This window comes from Amblyomma maculatum, chromosome 6 (assembly GCF_055883805.1).
Source record: "Amblyomma maculatum isolate TAMU_Amacu chromosome 6, ASM5588380v1, whole genome shotgun sequence".
In the NCBI taxonomy this organism is placed as follows: Eukaryota; Metazoa; Arthropoda; class Arachnida; order Ixodida; family Ixodidae; genus Amblyomma; species Amblyomma maculatum.
In genome coordinates, this window is record NC_139349.1 from 99,117,379 (window position 1) to 99,130,474 (window position 13,096).

The 13,096-nt window shown below is 45.1% G+C and overlaps 1 protein-coding gene across 2 annotated transcripts in view; it reads right to left on the reverse strand.

The window, feature by feature from the left end:
- Window positions 1-13,096, reverse strand: part of LOC146186385 (atrial natriuretic peptide receptor 2-like) — a 259,439-nt gene that overhangs the window by 179,616 nt on the left and 66,727 nt on the right. For both annotated transcript variants that reach the window (XM_084607168.1, XM_084607167.1), the window contains exon 2: window positions 920-1,094. In XM_084607168.1, the coding sequence (XP_084463294.1) occupies window positions 920-1,094 (175 nt within the window). The remainder of the gene's footprint in view (window positions 1-919; window positions 1,095-13,096) is intronic.

The following is a 13,096-nucleotide window of genomic DNA, read 5'->3' on the forward strand; positions in this document are numbered from 1 at the left end:
TTATCTCAGATAGCTAGTTTACTTTTGACTGCATGTGATAAGGCAAGTTATGAATACAAAGTTGTAGGTTAAGCTTCAGATAGCTGTTAGTATAAAAACCATATCAGTGCTGCCTGTATTGTCCACTATGTCAATGTTTATATGAATACCCTGGATACAGTTGCTAATGTTCAAATCCGCGCATTCAAGATACGGAGAAAATTCGAAACAAATTGCGGACTAGCCGCCCATATTCTGCTTTACGGCACATCTCATTACCGAATTATGGACGGTTCAGCCGTAAAATCGAAAATTATTTACACTGTATGACAGTATTAAATTTTAGCGCCACTGCCGCCTGGCGCTGACTGGCAGCCACGGTACACTGCCGTCTTTACGCTACTTTCGACATCGGCCGAAAGGAGGCGGCCATAGAGTAAATGTGAAAGCATTGCCAGGACTCGTTTCGCAACAAATGATGGAATCTTTCACATTCACGAGCGGGATTGCTTTCACTCTAACGAAGTATTCTTCTTGAACGTTTCCAGATGCAACAGCAAGCACAGCCAGCCCCGAGTACATAGTCTCCAGTGCTTCCGCTCGCAGAACTGTGGCCACATAGAATTCCATAAATATTTTCAGTTCGTAATAGTAGAGAGAGGTAATCACATCTTTGGGCTTCGGAAGATAAGCGGCGCTATGCGTATTGAAACAGTCGCACACCCCCTGCTGCACACGAAGAGCTCAGCCTTTACTCTGCAAAGCGGCACTCAAAAAGTTATGTACTTTTAATGGCGAGATAATAAATGGTGAAAACGGTACGGCTGCAGCTCAACGGGTGCCTTTACCGTGCAGGAGTTATGAGCGCGGGCCTCTACAAGCTCGCGACAGGCCACGAAAGCACGTCTTGCTTTCAGAGGCGAAGCGGGGAGCATCTCACATGTTTAGCCTCCGTATGACGTGCTTGAGCACCCGGAAGTCGGGCCTCCTCGTCGGGTTGCTCGACCAGCAGCGCTCCATGAGCATCGACAGGCCTTCGTCCACGGTGTCTTCGTCGTCCCCACGGCCCCGGCATGCTCCCGTTGGAATCCGAGAGTCGTTGCCGATCCTCGTTCCTGCAGTGAACGACAGAGGGAGTGAAATTAAAAGGGGAAGATAAAGATGCTAGCCAGAAGGGGTTTTTCGGCTGGCGACACCACAGTGAGGGAAAAGGGACGTTAAATGGGGACAAGAACGAGACGTGAAGGGAGTAACGAGTGGTAAGTAACGACGTGCCTTCTGCACAGTCACGATCATTCTCTCAGGAACGACGCTCCTAAAGGGCAGCTGAAGTGAGCTAGGATGAGCTTAAAGGGATCGCATATAAAGCGTGCTAAACATATTTTGCGCTTTGGAGGAAGGAACTAAACGCCGAATTAAGCCGAGATGGCATTCAGGCTTCTCCGCAGTGCGCACCGCCATGTATGGGCCTGTTAATGTAGTGCATTTTCAACGCAGAAACATTTAAAGGGCAACGCCGGTGGTTTTTTTTATCATTTTGTGTTTTTGGTTGAATTACATTCCTCGGCACGTCCTGACTCCAACAAGAAAAAACGTTTTTCGAAATTCCAATTAGAAGTATTTTTACAAAAGCAGAACAGCAAATCGAAACCGAAACTGCTGTCACGGCCAGAAACGACGTCCCAGTTGACGAAATGGTGACGTCACACTCAGTATTAGAAAAACAATCGTACGTGCGTTGGATGGTGGAAATAAAGTATGGAAATCCTGACGCACTGCATAAAATGTCTGAGGTAGTTCAATATAAGCCTCACAATTTCATAACAACGCGGGAAGTGGACAGTAACGCAGGTATACTGTTTGTGACGTCAGAAACTCAGTGTTGCCCGCAGAAATACTCTCAACTTAAGCCATGAAAAAGGCATATTTTAAGGCCGTGTTGCATGTGAAGGGATTATCGTACGGCGCCAAAATTTTGTAGAATGCGTCAGGACAGAGAGGAGAACCTACGGTAAAACTTTTACTAGAATATTCAAATGTGCTCATGAGGTGCAGTTTGGCGGCATCCTATAAGCGAAGGATACAGCTGCTAAGAATCCCATCGTAAATGACATTAATTATTGAGCTTCTCCTCACTTTTCCTGATAATTGCGGCAGTCTTAATCACTAAATACGCCGCCATTTAAAAATTCTACCGCAAGAGAATTGACGTACGCATCTACAGGCTTCGTAGATTTGAATATTTGAATCTTTTCGAGTTCGCAAAAACTGCATCGGCTTCCCTTAGAGACCGTACAATTAATAAACCGTCAAATGTACCTACGACACACAAAATGGCCGCCCATTAGTCTGATGACTTAACCATTTGCTTGAAAGAGATTTCAATGCCGTTTGTTTAAAAAAAATGCCGTGGAACTGTTTGCAAACTGCCAGCGGGGTGGAAAGTAATGATTCTAGACTTTCCACCAGCACGCAGCCGGATTTCTTTCTTCTTTTTTTTTTTTTTTTTTTTTTTGGGGGGGGGGGGGGGGGGGACTCACAGTAGTCTTACCCTTCTTCTATTAGGCGGGGAGGAAGTGGGGTACTGGCTAGTATATGCTCCAAAAGAATTTGGTTAAGCGAAAAAAAAGAGAAAGGGGGTATCTTGATTTCGCGGGGAGAGCGAGGACTCGGATATGTTCTAGGGACAGTTTTACTAATCACTGTAACAATCTGGAAAACAATTATACGCCGAAGATGATTTATGCTTTGTAAACGAGGAAAATATTGGACTTCACTGTTGTGCAAATCGAAGGCATATGGTACACTCAGAGTGACCAGTCACAGTTACGCCAGCGCAGTCAGGGTAGCACTGTGTGCTTTATAGCTTTGCAGACGATGCAGTTGATGCATATTGACAGATGGCTAACAGCAGTATGAGAATTTGTTAACACGTCGAAACCGCAAACATCTCCGAGCATCTATGCATCCCAAATATATATGACCACAGCTGACGGCTCTATGCAAAATGCATCCCTGTACGCTACTGAATAGCACACGATTAAAAATGGAGGACTACGAGATGCTGATTTTTTTTTTCTTTTTTTTTTTTTTTTTTTTTTTTGCCGCTTTCAAATGTTACTCCTCCGATACGATACTTCCAGAGACAGCTTCAACCTCTTTTGGCCATATTTCTGCGGTCGTGTTATGAGCAAGTGGCCCCGAAGAGGAAGCAGGAAATGCAGTGGGTTGCTCTACAGCAGATTCCTCATTGACTAATTGCGAGGATTCCCGTGGAACGTGGATAGGATCCTCCGCCATTACGCGGAGTAGCGCCGCTACCGTGCCTTAATGGGCGCTCGTAATCGGGAAGGAGTCTGGCACGAGGTGGTGCGCGGAACTGCTACCCCAAAAAGCGGGTGCCGGGGATACTGCTGCAACTTGGCCGAAGCGATATTGCCGTGTCGGGCAGGTGAAAGCAGTCTGCGCCGAGAAAGAAAGGGAAGTCGTTCGTGCGTGCTCTACGACTGAATATTTAACCAAGCGAGCGTATACGCAGCGGCTAAGCCTCGCCGTGGCTGCAAGAAAATCGGGAGTCGCAGACGGCGGAATGAGTTTAATGTATTAATTTCAGAGCCGAGCTTGGGATGATCAGGCGGGAAAAGTTTCACTCGGTAGCTCCCAGAGCCCAATGCCTTCTAAAGGCAGCCAAAATCGTTAACACACTGAGAATAAAGAATAAATAGAGAAGCAATTTCGGACAATTCAGTGCAATCCAATGCGCTGACTTGCACTGTAATTATACTTTGTGCAACGAAGTAGACTTCATTGTAGAACATTGCAAATAAATTTGACCACAATACAGGAGCACACAAAGCCACTACAAAATAGAAAATCGGTATAAAAAAGGGTAATAAAAAGCACATAAAAAACAATTAATAGAAATATGCTTCGTGGAGAAGTTAGAAAGCATATTCGCCTATCTGCGATTGCATAAAGACTTTCGTCCAACCCCTAGAATTATTCAGGAAAACTGGCAAATTGTATAGGGCACGGAGCATGCTTCGAAATAGCGTAACTGCCAGTGTGTGTGTGTGTGTGTGTGTGTGTGTGTGTGTGTGTGTGTGTGTGTGTGTGTGTGTGTGTGTGTGTGTGTGTGTGTGTGTGTGTGTGTGTGTGTGTGTGTGTGTGTGTGTGTGTGTGTGTGTGTGTGTGTGTGTGTGTGTGTGTGTGTGTGTGTGTGTGTGTGTGTGTGTGTGTGTGTGTGTGTGTGTGTGTGTGTGTGTGTGTGTGTGTGTGTGTGTGTGTGTGTGTGTGTGTGTGTGTGTGTGTGTGTGTGTGTGTGTGTGTGTGTGTGTGTGTGTGTGTGTGTGTGTGTGTGTGTGTGTGTGTGTGTGTGTGTGTGTGTGTGTGTGTGTGTGTGTGTGTGTGTGTGTGTGTGTGTGTGTGTGTGTGTGTGTGTGTGTGTGTGTGTGTGTGTGTGTGTGTGTGTGTGTGTGTGTGTGTGTGTGTGTGTGTGTGTGTGTGTGTGTGTGTGTGTGTGTGTGTGTGTGTGTGTGTGTGTGCGTGCGTGCGTGCGTGCGTGCGTGCGTGCGTGCGTGCGTGCGTGCGTGCGTGCGTGCGTGTGTGTGTGTGTGTGTGTGTGTGTGTGTGTGTGCGTGTGTGTGTGTGTGTGTGTGTGTGTGTGTGTGTGTGTGTGTGTTGAAGCGAGCGAACGCAGTAAATAATATTAAAAAGTGTCCTTTTCAACGCCCCCATCGGCATAGCAACGCAGACTGCCACCAGTTATGAAAGTCTGTCTTTTTACTGCATTTCTATGCCTCCGTTTGCATACAAAAAGGCACGTGATTCCACGATACCCCCACTGCAGAAACCCTGCTCTTTTTATCTTAAACTACGTACAAGGCTTTTTTCCATGGCTGCCAACAACTGACAGCTGGTGTTTCGCGTTGCGAAAGTAGTACCTGGCCTTCTGGTAGCCTGTGTAAACCTCCTTCAGAGAATGTTTACCCTGCCCTTTGTATTCTAGCGTCCATGTATGTTGGCCTCAAATATGAGCATGTTACTGGCCATGCTGAATAACTGAATAACACGCAGGTATATTGCTTTCCTACCTAAAGTAGCGTAGAAGCGATGTTTGATTCATTTTACCTTCCGTGTTTCACTTCTGACCTGTAACCAGCTCATCATGCTTGTTGGCAGAACTCATGCATGCAGGGAAGTGGGGAACAGTTCATAGGAATGGAATGGAAACATTACCGTAATATCAAGCTGCACTGAAACTTTCAGTGTTAGCCTTTCTTTTTTTTTTAGAACAGGGGGGGGGGGGGGGGGGGGGGGGTAAACAACTTTATACACATCACTCCACAATTTATTTTCAGTCTCAGAATGAATTTAAAATTTGAAAAGGAGAGGGCAAAACATACAAAATCGCGTATCCTCATGCAATGTTACATAGAGTTTCGCGGCGTTTGAAGTTATCAACTGTAAACCCAATCCACCGGTCAGGCTTTTCCATTGTTTTGAATTCATGAAGCACTTATTAAAGAGAGCGAGAGGAAGCGTTCTTTTTTTATCTACAGAGACGTCAACTTACCGGCAGCTATCGATAACCGATATGGGAAGAACTTTCCAAATGCCCTTGTTCAGTGCACATTGGTTAACTTATGAGATAGGGCGAAAAGCGTGTCGTCGAGATGTAAAGAACCGAGGAGAATTGTCATGAATCTCCTTTCCCCTCGACGCTTCCAGGGCGAAGAATCTTTCCTCTCGCTTGGCAGAAATTCGAAGCGGGATCGGGTGGGTCACGTGGTCAACGCTGGAGGACTTTCTCCGCGATTGACGGTTGCAGGGCTGTGAGTACGGCATACGTCGACGAGTCAGTGCTTTCTGCAGTGTTGTTTTTATTTGCATTAAATACAGAATAATTCAAGCATATCACAGCTTCATCTCAGTTCCTTCCGACTCCAGACCGAAGCCAGACATCCACAAGAGCTGACCTGTACGGATGCCAAAGAGAGTCTTCGGAATTACCTGGCCACCGCCGGTCTTACGCAGCCGGCTCTCAATCTTGCCTGCGCTCTCAATGCTGTCCCGTCCTCACCAAAACTCGTTCCTCAGACAATAGATAACGTCTTGCCAAAATCACACCTCAGGCAATGAAATTTCTCCCGCCGTTTTTCAGAGATGAAGCCATTCCACAAAACAAAAGAAAGCAATGCGCCATAAAGGCAACCGCCGTTGTTATCCGCTTAGGATAGCTAGCCGAAAAAATAGAGACACGGTGCCAGAATGCCGGACTCTGTACTGTTGTATCTTGTTCGAAACGAAACGACTTCTGAAAAAGAAAAACATTGCTTCCCTGCTTCTCAGGAACACGATACTCGCACCTAGGCGCCGTTGAGAGACAAATCTCTTGTCATCCTGTCCCGCTTTGTCGGCAAATCCTCTGGCGCTCTTTCGATGGCACTCGTGTTCCCCACGACGCGCCCTCCGGGCGGGCGTGACAGCCATAATGAGATTTCATATCTCCTATACTGACTTCTCGATGGCAGAGGCGATGAAGCGAACGCATATAGCTTATATGAATAAGTTCATGTTAATGCTATCAGGTAATCATTGTCGAAATCGAAGTTTAAACTAGCATTTTCTGGACAAGCGGTAACAAATACAGTGCACGAGAAAGGTGACGGCTTAGAGAACCTTGCGTTAGCGTATTTAATTATATGTCGATTGTGAAGCTTTGAAGTAAAACTAATGCGATGTAAATCCAGCACGCTTCTGTAAGAATTGACTCTTTCTTTAAATGGTATACTTCAGGCAATACACAGAAGATGGCCAGAAGTGTTACGTGATTGGCCATACTCTTGTTAATGTTATGTTCTCTATTTCACACCTGCCATGGCAGATAAACATATCACTGATATAGTGAGTTACTAATACCCATGCTACACGGGCACTGTAAGGGCGTTTGAATAAAAAGACACCTCCCCAAAAGGAGTTTCATCCGCAGACACACGACAAAGTTCAATCGCCGTTCCAGAAGCGGTCTTTTGCAAAACCGGAGATCGCCGATCTCTTTTACGGCTGGAAAGGTGTAGCCTCGACACCAGTGTACACCAGTGATTATCATCTAGCGAAGAAAGGAAGCAGCAGTTTATTTTTGTGTCACGTTTACACGGTACAAAAAAGATATTTATGCTTCGCAGAAGGTTAACTAAGCGCAATAATGCACTTTTTCTGCAGTTTGAAGATAGTGGCTTGGTTATAGCAATGTGATTTGAGTGACGACTTAAACAATGAAGATTCTGTCTACTCCCCTTTATCCCCATCCATGGCCATGAGCCTCCCCAATTCAATAAAGGACATTCAATCGATCTATCAATCCCGTGATGACGTTAACCGCCGATGCGGATGCGCGACATCTTTTCTTTTTTTTTTTTTAATTTACCGTTCGTGAACATACTGTAGCTAAATTTACTATAAACAACGTGTAATAACACACGCATTTGATTTATATGTTGCAATACGTCGGTTTATTGGGTTTATTCTGAGTAGTTTTGTTTCAAGATGTAGCGCCGCGCTTTCGATAGCGTCCTCGGTAGGAAACGCTAAAAAGAGATCGCCAGCGCGGTGTGTCTGCTATGCAACTCCTTTTGAATACAACTCTTTCAACTCGCTAAAAGACCGCTTAGGTAAAAGAGTTTTTGCTCTCTCGTGTCACATGGGTATAAGTTAATGTAGTTGTCACTATTTGTTTTGAAAAGATACCAAAATAATCAGGGAATAAATGGCGACGACTATTTAATGCAAATAAGAAAGCCGCTAGTTGTCCGAGAAATTAACCTAATAGAACACTTGAAATCGTGCGAGTCAGTAAAGTAAGACCAGTGGCCGTTTGTTAAATCAAACTGCTTGCGGTGAACACGAAAGCGCGCACTCTGAGAGAGAGAGAGGAGCTCTGTAATGAAGAACAGCCAGTTAAGCTGTTTAGAAAGTGCTGACAATACATACTTTTAACAGGTTATAATTGGTACTTAACTAAGGTAATTTAATTATGAGGAAGCAATTTGCGATAAACGCAGCGATAAGTTGTGAAATACGTAAAAATACGCAGTGAGGAATAGGGACGAGTTGTCTGTATCATACGGTGTTAAGAGCGCGTTAGTTATTTAGAGGGCGAGCGTGGCAAGCTGTCAAAAGTGTGCTTGACAGGAGTGCGTGAACCTTAAAATTTGTTCCGGAAACTATGCCGAGCTTGCGTTAAACCATGCTGGACACTAAATAAAGTTATTACTCACTCGTTGTATGAGGACTGACCTAGGCTACAACCTGGATAATTAACAACGCCGGCAAATATGATGTTTTGCAGCAGGCTTTAGAACGTACTAAACTGGTTATCCAAGTGATATAATGACTTGCGCGAGCACGATATCTGTTGCAAGCCACGCGTTAAATAGCTAGATATTTCCCAAATTTGATAGGGACGTTTGGTATGGTTAGGCAAGGAGAATCATTTAATTAAAGGGCAGCTGCTAGCGTCACTAAGTATAGCAAGTTTGAACCAGCTATTAAATGAGTGAAAAATCCCTAGAGTGAGCAAAGTGTCATTTTAATTGCCCGCAAACGAAACTAATTCAAAACGCGTACAAAAAGCCGACATTCGAACTTGACCAACTCCATCATATTTTAGTAAGCTTTTTGTTATCGCTGCATGTTAAATAGGGTTGACGCAGGAAAAAGTGTCCTGAAGGCATTCAGAGAGGAAGTAACAGGGATGCAAAGTCGGAAGAAACTGGAAGGAAAAGTAAGAATGACTTTTTTCTAGTTTGACGGCTATCATTCCTCGCTCCTCGTAGTTAACTGCTGACAAGTTGTAATGACAAGATTGTCTGGTGCGTCCAAATTGGGCTTGACATGGCTTTTTTTTTTTTTTTTTTGTTCCCAGACTAGAGACACCAGGTCTGACCCTCATCTCGCGAGCATTCGACGATGAGATTCTTCGAATCAAGCATTCAAGAATTGCGTTGTCCCGGCCTCTTTTTTTTTTATTTTTGTTATTCTTTTTTTCTAGCTTAGGAGGAGTCAAACGTTATTCTCTTATGCGCGTGAAATTTCGCGAGGCTTTTCTTTTAACCCAAAAATAAGAATAGTGCTAACGAGTTTCCCGAGTCTGTATACGATTGAAGAAGGCTCTCGAGACAGCGCTCGACCCGTCGTCTCTAAGCAATGGTTTTTCTTCATATCTTCTTTAGAAAAACACACTTCGGGGGCTGTCTGCGTAAAGACCCCTGTTTAGCCCTGTATTCGTGAACAACACTTCATTTACTACATTCGAAAGCCACTCCCGAGTTGCAGCGAGATTTTATGCACTGCTACATGTAAATAGCAATTAATAAAATGATTGAGGGGGGGGGGGGGGAGGGGGGGTAGTTACTCAGCCGTCAACTGCTAAATGACAGATGACAAAACTTAACATACAAGCGATACATAACTGTTAAAACTTCGTCTGCAGCGTTACACCTGTGAAGACGCTATGAAAATTCGGTAGAAATTTAAAATAGCGCTAACGAACACCGTATTTTGCTTCAGTAGGAAGAAGGCACTCTGCCAACGATAAAAAAGAAGCCGCGTTTCTTAATAACAACATTAATTTTGAAAAATTTGCTCCCATTTATTTGCGGTCTCCCCAAGTGGGCGCGAGTGTATCGTAACAAACAAGGATTCTTCAATATATCATATACCGGATGTTTAAGCGAAGGTGAACCACAATTCTTAAGTAGAACTCTTTTTTGGGGGCTAGTTAGTATATTTTGAATAAAAAATGATACGGAGCGACGGACGAGGACAAAGAAGACACAGGCGCTAGTCCTGTCTTTTGTGTGCCTTCTTTGTCCTCGTCCTACCCCCGTCACGCCGTATTATTTTTTATTCACAATTTAAAGAAAAAATAGGCCTTTTGAAATATCTACAAGGGTTCAACGACGCTGCAGTACCAGTGTTGCTTGACAGAAGAAGATGCGGGAATTATACGCTAATTTGTAATCTGGATAACTGAACTTTAATACATTACTTTTGAATTATTACACTTAGGAGCTTGAATGTAACTGGATATTGGAAGGTGGCGGTTTCATAGCCATATAACATTTTAAAATTTTGAAAGCGCGAATCCCGTCGTCGCTTGGTCTCAACAAATTTCTTCCACAGTGCGCCGTCAGTGAAGCACGCGTCGTGAAGCGACGTCAGCCATCGCACGTAACTCCGTTCCGTAGCTCACCAGTCACGTGACTTTCCCTACACCTCCCACGTTGCAGAGGTCGGCGCTGCTCACTACTCTAGCCAGTACAGGAGAGACGCCGCAGTATCAAGTAACCGACAAGGGGGGACACTTTCATAGGGCCCCAGCGGTCACCTTTAGCAGCCAGCGCTCCTAGTGGAGGAGGCAGAGCACGCCAGCCTAAACTGCCTCAGAGATTTTTGTGCTTGCTGACAACGGCATAAGACGTTGTTTTGCATGTTGCCAAATCTCGGAGATGGATGGATGGATGGAATGTAGGAGCGTCCCCTTTGAAGCGGGGTGGTAACAGTAGCTATCATGCTCATTTTTCTCCCTATATCTTAATTATTGATTTAGATTGGTTAACTAAACCATCATTCTATTTATTAAATTTTTGTTTCTACATTACTAACATTATGTCACTTCTCTGCTTTTAAGCGGTGGTGCTTTTAAGCCACCAATCTTCCAGTCGTTTTTTGCTACTTTCCACCGCCGGTTTATTCACCCGGCCACTGGTATCTCTAAACCCCAGAGCTTCAGGAACAGTGACTACGCCTGCATTAACTTCCGGATGGATACCATTACATTCGAGTATAATATGGTCAATTGTTTCACTGGAGTTTCCACATACAGCACATGCGTCATCTCCATTGTTAAATTTCTTTTTGTAGCTGCGTGTTCTAAGGCACCCTGACCTAGCTTCAAAAAGTAGGGCACTGCCTCTTGAGTTATCAAAGGCCATATATGTGCAACGCCATCTGGCGGAGGCATGGAACACCGAGCTCAGGCACGAAAGGGTCCGAGTGTCCCCTCTTGTAGGTTATGTTATTGTATGGAGAGGCCATGTTACACCATGCTTTGGCATTACTGAATGGTGTCGCTTCGATGTCAGCCGAAGATGCGCGCTCTTCGAAAAAGGTGCGCGGCAGCAATATTGGTGCTGCCAGGCGCCTAGAGAAATTGCATTCTTGAAATTCTAAAAACGTGATTTGGTTTTTACTGACGGTCAAATAAAAATGTTTTATTGCAACCTGGTGCCACACTGTGTCGGGTAAAAAGTTAACTATTAGAAATCTCTTAACCGGCTTAAATTCACCGTAATTCACCAGCCAAAAGTGCTTCTATAGAGTGCCGCATAAGCTACATTCATATCTTAAAAAAGCCTGATTTAAGAAGTCTAGTTTACGTTCGCTGAAACACCCTTTATATGGACATTTTTTTATCCTATATAATAAACCTAGAAGAACGACGCGTACATTACCTAACCCCGGCAAACTCCTGTGAGCGAGGTCGAAACACCAACGAAGGGACGTGAAAACCGAGAAACAAGACCACGCAATTTCTTCCTTCACAGTGCCATTCCGCGTTCTCCTTCAACCTTGGTCAAAATGGGACTTGTTTCTCGCTGTTTCTTGTCGTCACCGGGCAGATGGGACACTTTACGCCCCATAAAGGAATATGTTAAGGAAATAAGGGTAATAACATGGACGAAAAAAAAAAAAAAGAAGGCCGCAATAAACCCAAGGATCGAGGCGCTCATCTCGTCCGCTGTCCTGTTATGGCCCCTGGGAATGTGGATAACGCGGACAACGACGTCCTGTGCCTGCCTGGGGCTTACGCTGCCACGGCTTCGTTCCTGCTGCGCTGGGGGCTCGCTCCTCTCCCTGTATAATGCATGTGGCCGCAGAGGGCCAGGCATGTTGTTGCGTAAGCTCCTTTCTCCGAGATGCCAGCTGCGAGAGACGCACCGTGGTCCTTCCGCCCTCGCATTTAATTTCCTCTTTTTGTGGCTCCCTATTTTTTTCCGACACGTTCCTGAGCACGCGCCACTGCATCGTCCGTCCGAAGAAAGGGGGCGCTTATCTAGTAAGCATGCGTGAGGTCTCGGACGGAGGCGCGAAAGAATTTGCCGCGGCCCACTGGATTCGCCCTCTGTACAAGAGAAGCTGATGCGGATGAAGCATGGTCTGGGGGCATTCCTTTCTAAGAGGAGTGATTAGCGCACACTCTAACCTTAAAGTACGTGCAGCCATTAGCAGACGTGTTTCGAAAACACTCCAGAGGTGCTCCGCGGAGCACAGGAAGTGGAATTTTAAAGATACTACCTGTTGCAAAAAAAAAAAAAAAAAAAAAAAAGTTACGTTGAGGAGCGGGCGCGTAATATAAAAAATGGGGCAGAAGCAAGTATCATGACCATACCTTGCTTCATCTGGCTTTACACTAAGGAGCACGGTAACTCTAGACAAGCGTGCCCAACCCTGTATTTGCATATATGGCACTCATTAATTAAATAGTAATTTATTTATTTTAGGCGTGGTTAATGCAGTGTAGAAACTTAGCATCGATAGCTTTGCGCAGCCGAGAAATAGGAATCTATCAGGTGATCTGCCTGCAACACATCGTGGACTTTGCTGTTAGTGGGAGACGCGGCATTACATCGTTGCTTTCAGTCGACCATGGGCGACTGCGAGAGAGATCCGCTTACTTGGCATAGCGCGAACAGGGATTAACTCAATAACGATGGTTAGCTTTTCACTTACCGTGTCAAGAATTACAAACATGATACTGCACTTTGATAAGAATTGGCAGTGGCTTAACTCAGATAAGCCAGGATATACAAAGAGAAAACAGTAATAGTCGTGGGCGAGACCGAATCGTTTCTCTGTTGTTCTTGTCGCGCCTCCTTCGCCACCTTGCGTCGTCTCTTTGCAAGTCTCTCTTCTCGCTCTTCGGGGGCTTCCATTGCTCGTTTAGCGCTCTCCGCTTCATTTTTATACGTGCCGCTATCTCACGCTGAACTATGTCGGTAGGATGAGTAGATTCGGCTTGTAGGCTAGCGTAGCCAGCGCTCGCACTAGGTGT